Genomic DNA, 19726 nt, shown 5'->3' on the forward strand with positions numbered 1-19726 from the left:
ACATGTATAAACGATAAGGAAAAAAAAACAAAGGAAAACTTTAACCGGAGGTTAACAGGTACGCAGTTGTTCACCAGCTCACCACTCAGCTGTGGTTCTTAAAGCGTTAAATGCAGAAACAGTTCTTAAAGCGATACAGTCAGATATAGTTCTTAAAGCGATAACTTCGAAAGTCCAACAGTTTTACACATTCAATTGGGAGAGACTTCTTTGGAGGAAGATTTCTTCATCGACGCACCTTTACTGCCGGTTCTGTCCACAGGATTCCCGATGCTGAAAATAAACAGTATAAATCAACTGACCTTAAATTCCTTTTAGAGAGAGAGAGAGCCTTTGTGCATGAACTCATTGCGCTTTTACAAGAGTTATCTCGATGCAGGTTCTCTCCAACGAAGACTCAATAAGGTCGATCCTTTATTAAACTGCCAAACGATGCTGACTTCTCTCGATCCTTCACTTCGATGAATTCTTCACTCTCCCTTCAAAACTGTCGGAATTGAGTAAATTGGCACCTCCAGCCACAAATTTCCAGTTCAATAATACAAATCTTGTAAGAGAATGCACCTTCCGTTTTAAAAATGAAACTGCGTCACAAAAACAAACACGCAACACATTCTACCTGGAAATCCCTACTGCATCACCTGAGTCGACCCTTATATAGTCACGGGGCACGTGTCATCACGTGACCTTACAACGGTGGGAAAATCACATCAGGTGACCTCCAAAAGACTATTACATCATTTTCACAAAAAAAACCAGATCTCCTTGAGCATGTAACAGTAGAAAAATCCTGTGAATCAGTTTCACATCACCATGGGAGTTGCACTTTAGATCTGAAAATTGTACAGTTTTATTTTGTAAAATAGTAACAGGATGTGTCAGAAAAATGCAGCAGGTTTCTCTCTTCCTCAATTCTGATGAAGGATCTTTGACCTGAATCTTTAACTCTTTCTGTCTCCAGAGATACCATACTTCATTTTTATTTTCAGTCTTATTACTGTATATGTTTGTTTATGTGGTTAATAGTAATTATAATTATCCTTTGTAGTGAGTATCACATACAAATATTGGGTGAGAGAAGCCAAGTACTTGTAGACTAGTTAGCACAACATCAGTGGCTGGGAAATTACTGGAGCTTACATTTGAGTATCTGAAAAACTTGGACATTTCAGCTGACTGGCATTGACTTTAAAAGTAGGTCATCATCGACGAGCTTAGTGGAAAGGGAAATTTCAAAGGTTAGGTGTCTAATGCTTGAATGCACACTGATTCAGATACCTAATGTGTACAATCCATACATCAATGTAACAAATGTCAAAAACCTGTGATGATTAGTTTTCATCCAATTTCAATAAACTTTGCCACTATAATTTCCCCATAATTTAAACGTACTTTAGACTTCATTACACAATCTGCTTCTATGCCCATAACATACAGTATAGTATCTTGCTGTTATATAATATTTACACTCAAGCTCAACGTTTTGACATCACCGTGAATGCAGTAAATTTCCAGAGTGAAATCTTGTACAATTGAGATGTTTATAGAAGAATAGAAAGACTACTTATCAGTATTAGTACTCAGCCTAATAGTATTATGATTCATATTCAGGTCTATTAGAATAATTTTGATTCAATATTTGCAATGACTCATAAAGCTAAAGTATTGAACTGCTGTACACTACACTCCATATACCAGCTCCAGCTTGTCCCTCTTCTAACGCTGATGCCAATACTTTCAGAATTCATTCTGGGGTAAAACATCTACTAGAAGCAGAAATATATCATATATATCATGATATAAAATTTATATTTTCTTTCCAGGTGTAGTGGTTTGGGAATGTGTGGCCTGGTTTTAAAGAATTACTTTTTCCAGATTCGCAGTTTACATTTTAGTTCAAAAGCATAGAATCATAAAATGTTCAGTGTAAAAACCATCAAGTTTGTGTCTGTTGTTTCCAGAGCAACCCTGTCAGTTCCATCCACCACATTTTCTACCACAGCCCTGAAATTTGGTTACTTTCAAAGATTTATCTAATTTCCTTTTGAAGCCTGAAATCAAAGTTATGTCCACTACACACTCACAATCCATTCCCGAAGACAACTATTTTCTGAGTTTTAAAATGTTTATCTTCATGTCAGTTCTAGATTTTCCACAAATCACTTTAAAACTGTCTCCTCATCCATCAATAATATGCTAATTGGAATATGAATCCATTCTGAGTCTATCCATCACTATCACATACTTCATTGCATCTAGAGCAATTTCCAGTGTACCTGGAACCATCCTAGAAAATCTTCTTTATATCCTATTATTTGCATTAATATGCTTCCTACCTTGTGTGGTAACAAGAGTTGCAAGCAGTGCAGGTATTCTTCAATTTGAGAAATTTCACAAGAATACCATTGTCCCTATGGAGTCATGCCTTCTATTTATTTGCTGTAATAGATAGTTCTGCACTCTTCATGCATAAGAACACACTGTACAAAAATAACCTTGAGGCACTTCCACTTACAAATTTAACTAACTTCTTTTCTAGAAATTCATCCCTTGTGACTCAAGAAACAATTCTCGTTATAATCGTTGTTATAATTTTTATAGTTCTTGTTCAACATAGCCTCTTGCCTGCTGTACTCTGTTAAAAATGGAGTCCAGACCCCATAAGCCTTAGAAAATGATTTCAGAACTTGTACTATCACCTACAAAGACTGCATCCATACACAGCTCTACCTGTTTCTGCAACATCGTTTGAAATGCAAGCTTTAGTATATACTGGAGTAAGTCTTCCTCCTGGACACCAGCACTTCTACTGTTGGCTGTATTTCTCTTGGGAAGTCATAGATAATGTGACTTCAACAGGCAGTGTTATGCTCTGCTGAAACTCCTGTGCAGCCTCACTATAGACTGGGAATTTGGGCTTAAGTCTTAACTCATCTCTGTGGATGGAACGGATAGTCCTGACGAGGGGTCTCGGCCCGAAACGTCGACTGTATCTCTTCCTATAGATGCTGTCTGGCCTGCTGCGTTCACCAGCAATTTTTATGTGTGTTGCTTGAAATTCCAGCATCTGCAGATTTCCTCGTGTTTGCATAATTTATTAGTTTGTTACTTTTTAACAAAGACTGAGCATTTTAAAGTATTTTGAATGCCAAACACAATGCCTTCAATGAGTATAATTTCATTCACAAATTTGACAAGCCTGAAACTATTGTGTGAGTACAGCTGGCCACTGCTGCTGGGAAAAGCCACTCACCATACACCATCACACTGCACTGAGGGCTAACCTCTCCTTTTAGGTACTACTTACATGCCAGAACCATAGAGCACAGAAACAGCTCCTTCAGCTCACCAGTACCTGTCTACACTAATCCCATAACACTGAACGATTGATTCTTAATAGGCAAGGACCAAATTACTGAGGTAAGAAGGAGTCTGTCTCACGTTGATTGAGATCAAAGACTGCAGACAAAACTGCAGTATAAAGAAGGACGGCTTTGTGTATAACCTAGGCACATTCCCATCAATGGGGAAGATAGGGAAAAAATCCTCTCACAGCTGTCTGGACTATACCTCTTCCCACCCTGTCACTTCTGTTACATACCTCAAGGAGATCTTGTGACTTTCTTGTGAGAATGACGTAATGGTCTTTTGGAGGTCACCTGATGTAATTTTCCCACCGATGTGAGGTCACGTGATGATGTGTTCACCACAGGTATAAAAGGGAAGATCCCTGGTGACGCAGTTAGTTTTTCCAGCTAGAACGTTAGTCAGAGTCTCCGTTCCGTTGCGTATTTGCTTTGTGATGCAGTTCATTTTTAAAACGGAGTTTTACGTTCTATTGTAAGGTACAATAGTGCTGGACTGGCAGTTTACTCAATTTCTGCTAGATTTGTTGATGTACCTTTTCAGTAGTATTGGAGAGTGAAGAATTTATCGAAGTACAGGACCTGAAGGATTAAGAGAAGTTGGTATCGTTTGGCAGTTTAACGAAGGATCAACCTTATTCAGTCTTCATTGAAGAAGTAGCGACCTGCATCGAAGATAACTCCTGCCAAAAGAGCAAGGAAGTTCATGCAGGATTTGCTCTCTAGAAATAAAGGTCAGTTGTTTTAAGCTGTTTATTTCCTTCATCGTGAATTCTTTGGACAGAACCTGAAGGAAAGTTGCGTCTATGAAGAAATCCTTCTCCAGAGAAGTCTTTCCCAATTGAATGTATAAATCTGTTGGACTTTTAAATTTACCATTTTAAGAACTGTATTTGACTTTACCACTTTAAGAACCAGTACTGAGTGGTGATTTGTTGAATGGCCGCATAACGGTTAACTTCCGGTTAAGGTTTTCGTTTTTTTTTATTATTGTTTATCCCTGTTTAATAAATGTTTGGTTGTTTTTATATAACCTGACTCGATTGATATTCATTGTGGCCGGTTCCATAACACTTGTAAAAATGCTATTCCCTTCTCTCAGTTCCTCTACTGCCACCACACCTGCTCTCAGGATGAGATATTTCATTCCAGAATAACTGAGATATCCTCCTTCAAAGAAAGGGGCTATCCTTCCTCCACCATCAAAGCAGCCCTTGCACCTGCAGCTCTTCTGTTTCGTTCACATCTGCCCTCACCCAATCCTCCCAATGCCACACCAGGGATGTGGTTCCTCTTGTCCTCTGTGTCCAGCACATAATTCTCTGTAACTTCCACCATCTCCAACTTTCTGCTTTCAGCATGGATCACTCCCCATGTCACTCCCTTGTCCACTCATCCCTCCCCACTGATCTCCCTCCTGGGACTTATCCTTGCAGGCAGAACAAATGCCACACCTCCCCCTTCACCACCATTCAGGGCCCCAAACAGTCCTGCCAGGCGAAGCGACGTGTCACCTGTGAGCATGTTGGGGTATCTACTGTATCCAGTGCTCCTGGTGTCCTCCTGTATATCAGTGAGACCTGATGTAGATTGGGAGACCGCTTCATTAAGCACCTACGCACTGTCCACAACAAAAAATATGATTTCCCCATGGTCACCCATTTCAATTCTGTTTGTTCTTCCTATTCCCATTCCGATATGTCAGTCCATGGACTCCTCTACTGTCATGATGAGGTCACGCTCAGGTTGGAGGAGTAACACTTTATATTCTATCTGGGTAGCCTCCAACCTGATGGCGTGAACATCAATTTCTCAAACTTCCATTAATTCCAGCCCCTACCGGCACACCATTCCCCATTCCTGTTTCCCTCTCTTACATAACCTCTCTACCTGCCCATCACCTTCTTCTGATACTCCTCCCTCTTCCCTTTCTTCCATGGTCTTCTACCCTCTCCTATCAGATTCCCCCTTCTCCAGCCCTTTATCTCCTTCACCAGTCAAGTTCCCAGCTCTTTACTTCACCCCTTTCCCCCTCTCCCAGATTCACCTGTCACCTACCACCTTGTACTTCTTCTTCCTCTTCCTTTCTAGTCCTGATGAAAGGTCTCAGCCGACTGTTCACTCTTTTCCATAGATCTTGCCTCACCTGCTGAGTTCCTCGAGCATTTGAGAGCTTTACAGTCCAGGTGAAGGATCTTGACCCAAAATGTCAACTGTCTATTTCCCTTCACAGATCATAAACATAAAGAAATTCAGCAGATGCTGGAAATCTTTAACAGCAAAGACAAAGTGCTGGAGGAACTCATCATGTTAGGTAGCATCTATGGAGAAGAATGAATATTCAACGTTTCAGGCGTGACTAATGATCTTTTTTGAATGGAGGAGCATGCTTTTGTTTTGAACAGAATCGGGATCATGTTTCGTGTCACTGGTGCATGTCGTGAAATATGTTGCAGCAGTTCATTGAAAAATATAGTTAAAACTATTAATTATGGTGTGTGTGTATAAACATAAATTACATAGGTAGCGCAAAAGGAGAGCAAATAAGTAAAAAAAATAGTGAGTTAGTGTACATGGCTTCAATGTCCATTCAGAACTCTGATGGCGGTGGTGAAGAAGCTGCTGCTAAAGTACTGAGTGTTTGTCTTCAGGCTCCTGTACCCCCTCCCTGATGGTAGCAATGAGAAGAGGGCATGTGCTGGGAGATAAGGGTCCTTAATGATGGATGCCACCTTTTTGAAGCATCGCCTTTAAAGATGTCCTCGATGATGGGGAGGCTAGTGCTGACTGAGGTTACAACTTTCTGCAGCTTATTTTCTGACCCTCATCAGTGGCCTTTCCATACTAGACGCTGATGCAACCAGGTCTTTAGGAATCTACAAGTCTTTGCTGACATACCAAATCTTCATGAATTCATTTTTAAAATTTTATTTTGTAATTATAGTATGTTTATGTTTCTGCACTTTACTGCCACAGCAAAAGAACAGATTCCATGACATATAAATTGCTGATAAAAAGCTGATTCTGAAGGGACCAGTTCTGTATCTAGAGTAGCAAATGAATTGGAGAATGTTGCAATGTGGAGGGCAGTGGAAAATTGTAGTCTAACAGCTTGTGGAATGAAAAAGGATAGAAAGAAAGTAAATGTGAAAATATTCAACTGCAGGATGGTAATTACAGTGAGCTGAAAGGAGTTATGTTTTGAAATTAAAGGTTAGCGGGTAAAACAGGGAATGAGATCTTCAAAGGAACAAAATATAAAACACTGAGAACTCCAGCAGGTCAGGGAGCGTCTGTAGCTTTTTTCTTCATTTTCCCTTCAAAGAGGTACATACTCCTATGAGCATCAAAAACTTGAGTTCCCTGCATGACCAGAAATATGAGGAATAAGATGAAACAATTTTCAGCCACCTAGTAGAGAACCGAGCTGAATGTAACAAGAACAAGTCAACTCAAATAAGAAGGTCAAAGAGTCCTCTTTCAGCCTGTTATAATTTCTCATAACTGAATTAGATTCATATTGGGTGAGAGTAGAACTGGAAGGCATGGATTAAGGGTGAACAGTGAAATATTTAAGTGGAACTCAAGGGGAAACTTCTTTACTCAGACGGTGGTAAGATTGTGGATTGAGCTGCCAGCGGAAGTAGTGAATATGGGTTTGATTTAAACAATTTTACCAATAGAGTTACCCCATCTCCTCTCCCTACTTTTCGATCCTTGGACGCTAAGTTCCCAATTATGATCTTTTTTTCAGCCATGACTCAGTGATGCCCACAACATCATACCTTCCATCTCTAACTGTGCTACAAGATTATTTAACTTATTCCATATGCAGCATGGATTCAAATATAACACCTTCAGTCCTGTTTTCAGCATCCTTTTCAATTTTGTCCCATGTTACTGTAAGTTAAGTTCTCATACTTCCCTAAACTTTTTGTCTTTTTATTTATTCAAGAGACTTCTGTAACATTTCCTGCCCTCTTACTTTATTCTCACTTTTCCAAACTGTTGAACTTTTGAACCTACTATTTTAAAGTGTTTAAAGACACACTACAACCCATTCAACTCTGACTGCCATTTTCCCCAATCCTTCCCCACAGTCTAACCACACGCTGCATCTGTTTGTATATCAGCTACCTTATCCCCTGCTAAATTAGTTTAAACTCTACCCAACAGCTCTTGCAAACCTACCCACAAGGATATTGGGTCATTTGGAGTTCAGGTGTATCTTGTCCTTTTTATACAGGTCATACCTTCCCCGGATGTGATCCAAATGATCAAGAAATCTGAAACCTTGCCCCTGCGCCAGTTCTTCAGCCATGACTTCATCTACCAGATCATCATATTCTTACCCTCACTGGCGTGTGTCACAGGCAGCAATCCGGAGGTTACTACCCTTGAGGTCCTGCTTTTCAGCTTTCTACCTCACTCCCTATATTTCCTCTTCAGGACTTCATCCCTTTTCCTGCCTATGTCGTTGATACCAGTATGTACCACAATTTCTGGCTGTTCACTCTCTCCTTTTGAATGCTGTGAACGATCCAAGGCATCCCTGATCTGGCACCTGGGAGACAACATACCACCTGGATGTCTCTTTTATGTCCACAGAATCTCCTCTTTCTTCCTCTAACTATGGATCCCCTATCACTCCTATAATCCTCTTCTCCCCCCTTCCCTTCTGAGACACAAAGCCAGACTCAGTGCCGGAGACATGGTTGCTGCAGCTTTCCCCTGGTAAGTTACCCCTCCAACAGTCCCCAAAGAGCTATACTTGTTATTGAGGGAAATGCCCACGGGAATAGTCTGCACTCTCAGTCAATTCTCCTGACAGTCACCTAGCTACTTGCTTCCTGCAACGCAGAGGAACCTGCCTCCCTGTAGCTCCTATCTATCAGCTCCTCGTTTTCCCAAATGAGCTGTAGGTTATCCAGTTGCAGCTCCATTTCCCTAATGTGGTTTGTAAGGAGTTGCACCTCATGCAGATCTAGTTATCAGGGAGACTGGATGTCTCCCAGAATTCCAACATCTCACACAAAGAACACACCACTGACCTTAGACCCATTCTCTGCACACTATATGGACAAAGGAAGATAGAAACTTACTCGCCCCAGTCTCGAGACAAAATCTAACCACTCTAACGCTGGCCCGCTCACACAATGGCTGCACACACAATGTTTAGAGCACTTAGACTTAATTTCTTTTTATTGGCCTTTGTCAAGTGCCTAAAGTTCAAAGTACAAAGTAAATTTATTACCGAAGTACATGTAGCCCCCCCCCCCCCCCCAGTAAGCCTCAGGTCGCTCAGCTCGCTGTCGTCTAGGGGTAGCAGCCTTCGGCCCCGCCAAACTGGGTAATCAAGTTTGTGTGGATGCTGTGTGATGTACTCGACTCCGCCAAATAACAGACAATGCACCATATACGATTAAATGATTACAATTTATAGATATTACTGGAACTATATAATTAATAGAGATAAAATATAAAAGGAAAGTTAAAGGCGCCAAACTTATCAAAGTTCAACCACTTCTTGCACACCAGTTGGAGTTCTAGTAACGGTCCTCTTTTCACCATTCGATCCTCTCCGACCGCCTTGACCTGCCGCCTGGGACCAACCACGGTTCCACACGGGTCTGTCTTCGTCTCCTCTCCTTGCCGAAGACCCTGGACCTCAGACTCCAGCTCAGGGTCCATCCCATCGGCCAGCTCACAACATCGCGTCCACTCTCTCTCTCCCCATCACGCCTTCTGCCCAAAAACCCGCGCATCACAATAGCTTACAGACACACAAGAAAGAATAACATCTATCCCAATTGGTTCATTCCTCCTCTTATCAATAATATACCCCAAACAAGATGCTAGCGAGAGAACTTTCTCAGCAGTTAACATAACAAAGAAGCCACTTTAATTAGCCTACGCAGTAACATAGAAGAAGAAACCCCTTACACTCTCCCTTCACCAAATAAAATTATGTCCTCATGACTTCTAAATAACTCACCAGCCATTCCTGCAGACACAAAAACCCAATCCAGGTACACACAGTGATATTGCTCCCCAAACAGTGGACCTTACGTCTGGTCCCACAGGTGCTACATAGGCCAACCTATCTGGGAGTTTCCTAATCCTCCAAGACCTCTGTACCCCCTCACCTAAACCCTTCAGGCTCAGACACTACTGGAGATACCTCGGGTCTGCTTGCCAACTCCTCTCTCAATCTCTCACTTATGCCCCCACTGCATTTCGGAGCCCCCTGTCCCGTGTCCGGGGCCCCGCTTCTTTTCCTTCAGGGTCCTGCTGTAACCCAGTCTGCCCACAGCTAGCCCTCTCCACTACTCCTGACTCAGTGGGGGAAGGGCCATAAGTCTCTTCCTCAATCAAGGGGAAGTTAGCAAAAGGCCCCATGTACCACACATCCAGCACATCATCCTTCGAATCCGTATTCTTCCTCATTTCCTCGATCAGCAGCTGCTGTTTGATTTTCTCCAAACTGAAGCACTTAGCCTGGGCTGCCTCTGCAGCCTCTTCAGCCTCCTGCAGTCGAGACATCAGCTTCTTCTCTGACTCCTCCAATTCTCGCCCCAGTCTCAGCAGTTCTGACCCACGCTTTGTGTCCATCTCCATCTGGGACGCAATTACACCACCAGCTTCTTCCAATCTGTTCTGGATCGATGTCTTGAGTTGCTGGGGATCCTTTCGAAGGCTGGTCATTGTTTCGTCTCTCTGGATTAATTCATCAGTACATGACTGCAGTTTCGGCTCGGAATTCCGTTTCCCCGTCTCCACTTTGATGAGCAAGAACTCCAAATCTTCAATGGTTGTCCCGGGCTCCGGCACTCACCTCACATCATAGTCCCCCAAGGCAAATCCAAACCCTAGGCGATCATCCACATACGCCAAAACTCCAAACACTTCCACATCCCCCATGGTCTTCCCTATGCCCCGCGGGAAGGTTGCAGGGGCTCCAGATATGCCCTGTGGCATCTTTTCGGACCGGAAGAATCCTAGGGGACCTATAACAGCCATCTTCTCCTTGTCAGACTCATCATTGGGATCTGGCAACATCCACTCCTCAGATCCAGCACATTAAACCACGTCACACCATTCAGACAGACCATCACGTCTTCAGCCCTCAGGACCATGTTCTGGTCAATGACAGTGCGCCTGTTCAGAGTCCTATAATCCACACACACGCTGCCTACGTCTTCCACGGCCACAGGGTCCAGTCGCCATGACCTCTCTCTCACCGAGGTGTCTTTAGCGGTCAACTCCCCTCCCTCATGGTATTTCGGAGCGTCTACTAAGAGGGTCTCACCCTCAGATACTTCCCCCAGGCTGTACCACATCAGCTGTCGTTTAAATTCGGTACTGGCCCAAGGCAGCTACACACGTCCTCACAAGCAGCTCGAAACACTGGGTGCACAGATATGCCCCCATGAACTTCAGTTTCACTGACCAATCATCGTCTTCTGGATAATCACTGGCACTGGTACCCCAAATCTCCAGTGCCCTTAATGTTGTCAAGGGTAAATGCTTCAGACACCGGTTGTAAAACGAACTGTACAACAACTTGACCTGCGCCCCGGTGTCAAGGATGGCTTTAGCATAGCTTCCATCTATCTGTAACGACACACGGGGGCGTGGTCTCTCTAAGCCTTCAGGAATAGGGTCTTTTCCTTTCGGAAGTTCCTTGGTACATTGCTGGGAACGTGCTCCCCCAGAGACCCAAAGCTGTTCCCCCACTGGGCCTCCACTAAGTTTCCCGACACCTCTCTGATCAGCTGAACAACTGAGGGAGGGGCTGATCCCCTGAAAGGATCCCCCTGGCACTGCAAGCAATTTAGCTGCCCTCCTGACACAGGTATGGAAAGCCTCCCAGGTGCTGCATTCTACTTCCAGTCAAACCAGGCGCATTTTCCCCCGCTTTCAGATAACTGGCAGCTGTCACTACGGGGTAATTGAACCTGACAGTTCTAACACCATCAACAGCCCGCGTACACAAACCTTCAACCAATCCCTGTCACTCTCCCTCAACCAAGCTCTGCCACTCATCTAACAACCATTCCACCCACATCTCGTATGCTTCTGCCCCTTTAGGGGTGGACAATATTCCAAAAGCCAGGTGGAGCCTACCATAGCTGGAACATTCATTCGCAGAACTATTGTCACGTACCCCGTGAAGGGAATAAAGAACCAGCAGAGATGGAAAACACTTTGGAGTCCAGTATTGCTATAACCAAATAATATTTATTAGTAACTATGCAATACAGTAATATAAATGAAAATAAATCAAACAGGTTAGCAATGGCTATATATAAGTAAGTAAATCAGTAAGTGTGGAAATATATGTGAAAAACCAAGCTTCTTTAAGTCTAGGGGTAAAAAGATACAGTCTTACGATGATGAGTAAAGCTCAGTTCAGTTCATGGTATTGAGCTGAGTAGTGACGGAGAGAGAGATGGAGAGATTTGAGTCTTCAGGTGAGCTGACAACGTCGATCTTCTTGTTGTCCTCCGAAATCCTTTAAAAAGTCACCGACTGTGACCACAACAAAGGGGACCGGTTTTCTGTGGTGGAGCTATCACCCAGACGAGGGTGGACACATGGACAACTCCCCACCAGACAACCCCTTTCCTTTTCACTGCAAGAGTGACTGATCGATCCTCCAAAAACTCACTTTTTCTGCAGGCACAACAAAGCTCATTCAGTGTCCAAAACATGTGTCTGAGGTCTATATCATCTGACCTCCTATTTATCTCACTGTACTGGATACCAGCTGTCATTCAAATAATTCCTCCTTCCTCTCTCTGTGTAAGAAATGCATAAGCAGGCGACTATCCTTGAGAAGTACCAACACCCTGTGAGCAGACTTCTTCTCTCTCTCTCTTTTAAAAACAAGCTGTCGGTGTTAAATGACTCTCTCTCTCTTTTCAAAAGCACAGTTAATAGGTGTAAATGAGCACAGTTCATAGGGGTAATTCAGGACCTTGTACGCTATCTCTGAATCAGACCACTCTTTGCTCTCTCTCCTAACAATATGGACAGCCCCTGGTCCCACCACCAACACGCATGCAGTAATAACCAGCAATCCCACAGAGACACACATTACTAACCGCAATCCCACAGAGACACAGCAGCACTGATTTAAACAGGGCAATCACGCAGCACACCACTGAATCCAATCCCGGACAAGCCCCCAAATGTAGCTCCCCTGGTAAGCTTCAGGATCGCTCAACTCGTTGTTGTCTAGGGGAAGCAGCCTTCAGCCCTGCCAAACTGGGTAATCAACTTTGTGTGGATGCTGTGTGATGTACCCCACCCCGCCCAAATAACAGACAATACACCATATACGATTAAATGATTACAATTTATAGATATTACTGGAACTATATAATTAACAGAGATAAAATATAAAAGGAAAGTTAAAGGCGCCAAATTTATCAAAGTTCAACCTCCTTGTGCGCACCAGTTGGAGCTCTAGTAACGGTCCTCTTTTCACTATTCGATCCTCTCCGACCACCTCGACCCACTGCCTGGGACCAACAAAGGTGGCGACCAGATGCTCCACGCGAGTCTGTCTTTGTCTCCTCTCCTCGCCCTGGATCTCGGACTCCGGCTCGGGGTCCATCCCATCAGCCAGCTCACAGCATTGCATCCACTCTCTCTCTCCCCATCGCGCCTTCTGCTCAAAAACCCGCACATCACAATAGCTTACAGACACACAAGAAAGAATAACATCTATCATAATTGGTTCATTATCTCTCTTATCAATAATATAACCCAAACAAGCTGCTAGCAAGAGAACTTTCTCAGCAGTTAACATAACAAAGAAGCCATTTTAATTAGCCTACGCAGTAACATAAAAGAAGAAATTCCTTACATACATACAAGGTGCTAGAAAGTTCGTGAACCCTTTAGAATTTTCTCTATTTTTGCACAAATATGACCTAAAATGTGATCAGATTTTCACGCAAGTCCCAAAACTAGATAAAGAGAACCCAATTAAATAAATAACACAAATCATTATACTGGTGCTTTCCGCTCCCTCCTTCTTTTTCAAACCATGATTGCCCTCTCCCTGCCCCCTTCCCACTCTCAGCCTACAATAGAGACCCATATCAGAATCAAGTTTATCATCACACATATATGTCTTGAATTTTTTTTACGGCAGAAGTACAATGCATTTCATAAAATTACTTGCAGTACTGTGCAAAAAGTATTAGGCACTGTGGAAATATATTTTTGGAAACAAAATGGAATTTTTGTCTCTAACAAAATGGAACCTCTGTTGTATCAGAGTGCAACATTATGCTGATGGAACCTGAGTCCTTGATAAACTACAGACCCAGCAGGTTTGGATACTGGAAGAATCCCAATTGCACTGATTAAGCAGGCAAAAAAGATGCACCCTTACCTTGAACTGACACACAATCGTTAACAGTTGGGTATAAAGCAGTGACTATGCTGTGTAGTTTTTTTTTAGTAGCTATCACTGGCTCTTGTGCAATGATGGTCTTCCCTTGTAGCACACAAACAACCAATGTGCAAAAGGCAACAAACAGTGCAAATACAAAAGATAAAATAATTGTAGTTAAATAAGCAATAAATATTGAGAATATATGATTAACATGTATTGAAAGTGAATCTGTAGGTTGAGGGAACTGTTCAGTGTAGGAGCAAGTGAAGTTATCCCCCTGGTGCAAGGTTGGGGGGTAATACCTGTTCCTGAACCTGGTGCGGTGAGTCCTGAGGCTCTTGTATCTTCTTCCTGATGGCAGCAATGAGAAGAGAGTATGACCTGGGTGGTGGGGTCCCTGATACTGAAGGTTGCTTTCCTGCTACAGCACTCTGTGTAGATGTACTCAATAGAGGGGAAGATCTTTTGCTCAAGGGCATTGGTTGCATCATAGGCTAGTATGGAAACACCAATCAATATACTCTCCACCATGCATCTATAGTAGTTCGTCAATTAGGTGATATGCCAAATCTTTGCAAACTTCTAAGGAAGTAAATTGTTTTGATTGAATCCCGCAGAAAAGTCCTGAAAGGCCCCAAACGCTTTTTAAATTTCACACTGCCTCAGCAAAAGAAGTGGTTGGTCATGATGAATGCATGTACTACCAGGCTCAAGGGCAGATTCTATCCCACTGTTACAAGTGGTTCCCTAATATAATGATAAAAGATTCAAAGTACATTTATTATCAAAGTATGTATGCAGTATTCAACCCTGAGATCTGTCATCTTGCAGACAACCAAGAAACAAAAAAAACATGGAATCTGTTCAAAGGAAACATCACACACTCAATGTACCAAAAAAGAGAACAAATCATGCAAATGGCAAAAAATGAATGAAAAGCATACTGGATATAAAACACCAACGTGCAGGGTCCTTGAAACACCCTAGGAACATTCAGTTTAGTTCAGTTCACTGTAGTACTGTATTGTTCATTGACTGCAGGCCGCAGAGCCAATATGCCAGATCAAAGTTGCGCAAAATAGCTATAAAGATAAACCGGAAACACATACAACATGAAATGCAGCGTCTTCTAAAAATGAGTCAAATCCAGTCTGCACCAATCAAACCCTGCCCAAGACTCCTGCACCTTCCTATGATAGCAGCGAATGAGAGGGCGAAGGAGCCGGATCAAACGCAGGCAGATGGCACTGAATAGCCGATTACTTTCTGCTGTCATCCTCACTGATTTCATTCTTTCTTGATGCTTTAGTTGGTGAAGAATTGGAGCCAATCATTGGTTTGTGCTATGCCATTAGGCCACATATTCCATTTCAACCTCACTCTCAACCATGCTAAATTCTCTCGGAGACAGCAAAGGTGCCAGATCTCTTTTGATCTCATAATCTACCTTATTATGATCTTGGCCTTTATTATCTACCTGTACTGCGTTTTCTCTGCAGCTATTGCACGTTTTTTTTCTGTATTGTTATTGCTTTGCGGTATGGCTCGAAGGGCCAGAAGGGCCTGCTCCACACTAACTAAGATAAAAAATAAATCATTTGGAAATTAGGACAATAAAAAAAGTATCACAGAAATTGGTGAGTCCTAAATTATTGCTTCTGAAAGTTTCACATTGTGTTTTAGACTGAGTAGTAGTGGCTTGTTGTATTCCTTTTTTTGAACAGGATCGTGTCAATCCTACCTTCTGACACCTTCCTTCTAAGGAGGATTGAAGATCTGAGGATTTGAGATTTTCTTTCTCAACGCCCATCAATCTCAAACGCCCACCATTTGCTTAATCTTTACCGACAGAAGGGGTCATTTTCAATAGCCCATTAAACCTAGTATACCAGTAAATGCCAACCCTTTGAAAGACGATAAACATCAAAAATGAAAGTTGTTTTTATTTTTAATTGGCAAAGGAGATGGAGATTGTCTCCAATTATTACGTTAAATGAAAATAAACCAGACAAGTAATCTTATATCTTCATAAACGAAGGGTCTCGGCCTGAAACGTCGACTGCACCTCTTCCTAGAGATGCTGCCTGGCCTGCTGCGTTCACCAGCAACTTTGATGTGTGTTGCTTGAATCTCCAGCATCTGCAGAATTCCTGTTGTTCGTGCAAACGTGATGTTCGGAGCAAAGAACGGTACTGCCTTCCGTTAAGCGCCCTTCATCACTGAATAGCAGAACCGACCTCCGAGCACCAGAGGGCGCAGCGAATCGCCGGCGCCGGTAGGTGCGGACCGCGGAGGGGTTGTTCAGCCGAGTCACGGTCACGCGTGATGGAGCCGGCGTGGGGCTGATCGGTGAGCTGGAGAGGGCAGGATGCTGCGCGACATGGGGAAGTGCTCCCGCCATTTACTAGTCTGTGAAAAATCCAACTTCTCCCACAGCAAGTCGGCGCATCGCAAGCACATAGATAATCATTACTATAACTACAGGGTGAGTGTTCGGCAGGTCGGTTGTTGTAAACACGGGAGATTCTGCCGGAACTCAGCAAGTCAGGCAGCATCTATGAAGCAGAGTAAAGAGTCGATGTTTCAGGCGGAGGCCCTTCATTTCACAGCTCTCGGTATCACGCGGTGGGGTGGGACTATAACCATAACCATACCGAAAACAACCAGTGACCCACAGAATTTCCCTCCCTTTTGTCAGCAGATTTCTGAACGGTTCATGAGCCATACCTCGCCTTGCCTCATTTGCACTATTAATTTTTTCGTAACTTACAGTAATTTTTATGCCTTGCGTTGTACGGCTGCCGCATAACAAATTTCACGCATTCCGATGTGGATACCTTTTTTGTGTTTCCACTGAATTTTGTTTAACTCTCTCCCAACCTCTGTACTTTAATGCTCTATGTACTGGTGGATGTTTGAAAGTCAGTAGAAGGGCTGTTGGGTGCTTCCACTCTGCATAACTCTACTAATATTGGACAGACAGCAATAGTGATCCTGGCAGTCAAGAATTAGCTCTCTGTTTGACCAAACTCCCAGTGGGACAATCTGATTGTTTGGTCTAGATTCCACAACTTCCTCAAACACTGTTGTCAGCTTTTGTGTTACGAGTCTTGTACCCAGTAATCTGGGTATTTACGTGAAAAATTTAGAATTGTTTTTCAAGTTTGAGTTGCTTTAAACTGATAAATTTCAGCACCCATGTCTGATCTGCAATTGTTAATATGTTAAAAAATAATGTATGCTGCTACCAGATTTGCTGGAAACTTACTCAAGTTCTTTGTAATAATTTTCTGTGTGAATATTTTCATGCAGGTCTCTATTTTGATACCAGAATGTCGAATGATTCCACCAGGAATCAGTGCCATCAGCAGAACTTTAGAAAGCTATTACCTGGTGAAGCAGTTACCACTCTCTGAAATCCTTGAGCCTGAATTCATCAACACATATGTTAAGAAAGGTGATGTTTAGACCAATAATTTATGAAAGGCAATTTGGCTAAATTTCCATCTTAAGTTAATTTCCAATTTGTTTGTTTCAGGTAACCTTTATGCACTGTCATACAATACCAGAATAGATCAAGACAACACTGTAGCTTTGCTTCCAACAGGTAAATCCTTTTTCTTTCATCAAAGTGCATATTCAGGTCTATGACCTTTTGAGCAAAGCTGGAGATGCGGACTAATTAGTTTCTAATCTTAACATAATTTGGAACAATTTTATTCTGCATTAAAGTCTCCAGGAACCTAAGGCATAGAGGAAGGAGATTGATGAGGCATTGACAGAGATCTTTGTTGTATCTGCTATAGCTGTGGGTCAGGTGCCAGGAAGATCCTTGTATCCTCTATAGCTGTGGGTCAGGTGCCAGGGAGATCCCTGTATCCTCTATAGCTGTGGGTCAGGTGCCAGAAGGCTGGAAAATACCCAAAGTTGTTCGTTTGTTTAAGAAGGGCATCAGGACAACAGTGAGTATTACAGCAGTGGCTGGAAAATTATTGGAGGGGATTCTTAGAGACAGGACTTACTGGCATTTAGAAAAGCATGAACTTATTAGGTTTGCATGGTTTCGTCTTAGGGAAGTCCTCCTTCACAAGTTGAAGTATTTAGAGGAAGTGATAAGATGATCAATGAAGTTAGGGCAGTTTATGTGGACTTTAGTAAAGCATTTGACTAAGTCCCTCATTGTGGGCTGATTCAAAAGATTAAGTCACATAGGAACTTAAGCTGATAAGTTGGATGCACAATTGGCTTGGTCATAAAAGACAGAAGTTATGATGGAGAGGTGTTTCTCTGACAGAAGATCTGTAGCATATGATGTCTTGCAAGGAAGAGTGTTGCGATCTCTGTTGTATGTAATGTTTGAGAATGATTCCCAGTTTTGCAGAGTACATGAAAATTGGGGTTGGGATTAAAGACAAAGGATATCAAAAGGTAGAGCAGATATAAATTAGGATGCCACGGCAGCGCAGTCATTAGCACAGCTCGGTGTCTCAGTTCGATTCCCGTGTCCTCTAAGAAAATTTGTACGTTCCTCCTGTGAGCTTGTAGGTTTCCTCCAGGTTCTCCCACAGTCCAATGACATACCAGTTAATAGGTTAATTGGTCATTGTAAATTGTCTTGTGATTAGGCTAGGGTTAAATCAGTGGGTTACTGGGTGGTGCCTGTTCTGCGCACGATCTCTTAATAAATAAATAATAAATCAGTTTGAAATTTGGGTGGAAAAATGGTAGATGGAATTTAATCCAGTAAAGGGTGATGATTTGCATTTTGGAAGGTCAAAAAGAAGAGCCAAGTATGCAATGGCAGGGACCCTTGGGAGCATTGATAAACAGGGAGATCTTGGGATGCAAGTCCAAAGCTCCATGAAGGTGACAACACAAGTGGTAAAAATATGGCCTACTTTCCTTCATTGGTCAGGGCTTTGAGTATCTGGCTGCTGTACAGAGCTTCAGTTAGACTACTTTTAGAGTCACAGGGAATTGCAGAGGCTGGAATCCAGAGCTGGAAACAATCTGCTGGAGAAACTCAGTGGGTTAAGGAGCATCTGCTGGGGAGGGGGGAGGGAAGAAATCCTACATCAGGAAACAGATTGGAGAGGGGAAATGGCTAGTATAAAAAGGAGAATGGGAGTGGCGAGACTGAAGCCAGTGGTGATAGGGGGCTGAGGGGAGAAAAGGGAGTTGAAGAATGATGGGCAGATGAGCTGGGTAGGGGAGGAGTTGGGAGACATGATGGATGGATGGAGGAAAACCAATAAAAGGAGGAAGATGCAGCCAGCAGGGTGATGGGAAATGACGGCTGGGACACCAACTGGAGCACAAAGGTCTGCCATTGCTGGAATCTGATAAGTAAGGGAAGGTGATAGGGGAGAGGTAATAGGCTAATAGGCAGAAGGAATCAGGACCAGATGAAGTTGGGGGATGTGGGTAGTGGATGTACAGAACTGGTTGGGGGGTGGAGGGCTGGCTGTCAGTTGTGGGAAAGGGGGACTGGAAGGATGAATAGATGCCTGGTCTAAGCATGGCCTCATTGATATAGAGGATGCCACATCAGGAGCACTGAATGCAGTGGAGGAGGTGCACATACCTCACCTGGAAGGACTGTTTAGATCCTTAAGACCATTAGCAGAATTAAGCCATTAGGCCCATCGAGTCTGCTCCACCTTTCAATCATGGCTGATATCCTTGAATTATAGTGACTGAGGAAACATAGGATAAATATTATATGTTGCAGGGAGCCGTAGTGGTATTAGCGCCGGACTTCAGAGCAAAGGTTCCCGAGTTCGAATCCAGCCGGCTCCCTTGCACACTTTCCATCCGTGCTGGGTTGACCGTCGAGCTAGCAACTCAGCCTCATAAAAATAAGAAAGCCTGCTTAAAAAAAAAATGCTGTCATGAGGGTATCCCGATGACTCCACTCGGAGTTAAGGGTTTTCTTCTTCATGGTCGCAGG

The 19726-nt window shown here is 43.0% G+C and overlaps 1 protein-coding gene across 1 annotated transcript in view; it reads left to right on the plus strand.

The window, feature by feature from the left end:
• The first annotated feature begins 16057 nt into the window (after window positions 1-16057).
• Window positions 16058-19726, plus strand: part of rpp40 (ribonuclease P/MRP 40 subunit) — a 37436-nt gene continuing 33767 nt past the window's right edge. The window contains exons 1-3 of the mRNA XM_072283676.1: window positions 16058-16261; window positions 17089-17233; window positions 17315-17383. Coding sequence (XP_072139777.1) covers window positions 16145-16261; window positions 17089-17233; window positions 17315-17383 — 331 coding nt within the window. The 5' untranslated portion in view covers window positions 16058-16144. The remainder of the gene's footprint in view (window positions 16262-17088; window positions 17234-17314; window positions 17384-19726) is intronic.

This window comes from Mobula birostris, chromosome 19, assembly GCF_030028105.1.
Source record: "Mobula birostris isolate sMobBir1 chromosome 19, sMobBir1.hap1, whole genome shotgun sequence".
In the NCBI taxonomy this organism is placed as follows: Eukaryota; Metazoa; Chordata; class Chondrichthyes; order Myliobatiformes; family Myliobatidae; genus Mobula; species Mobula birostris.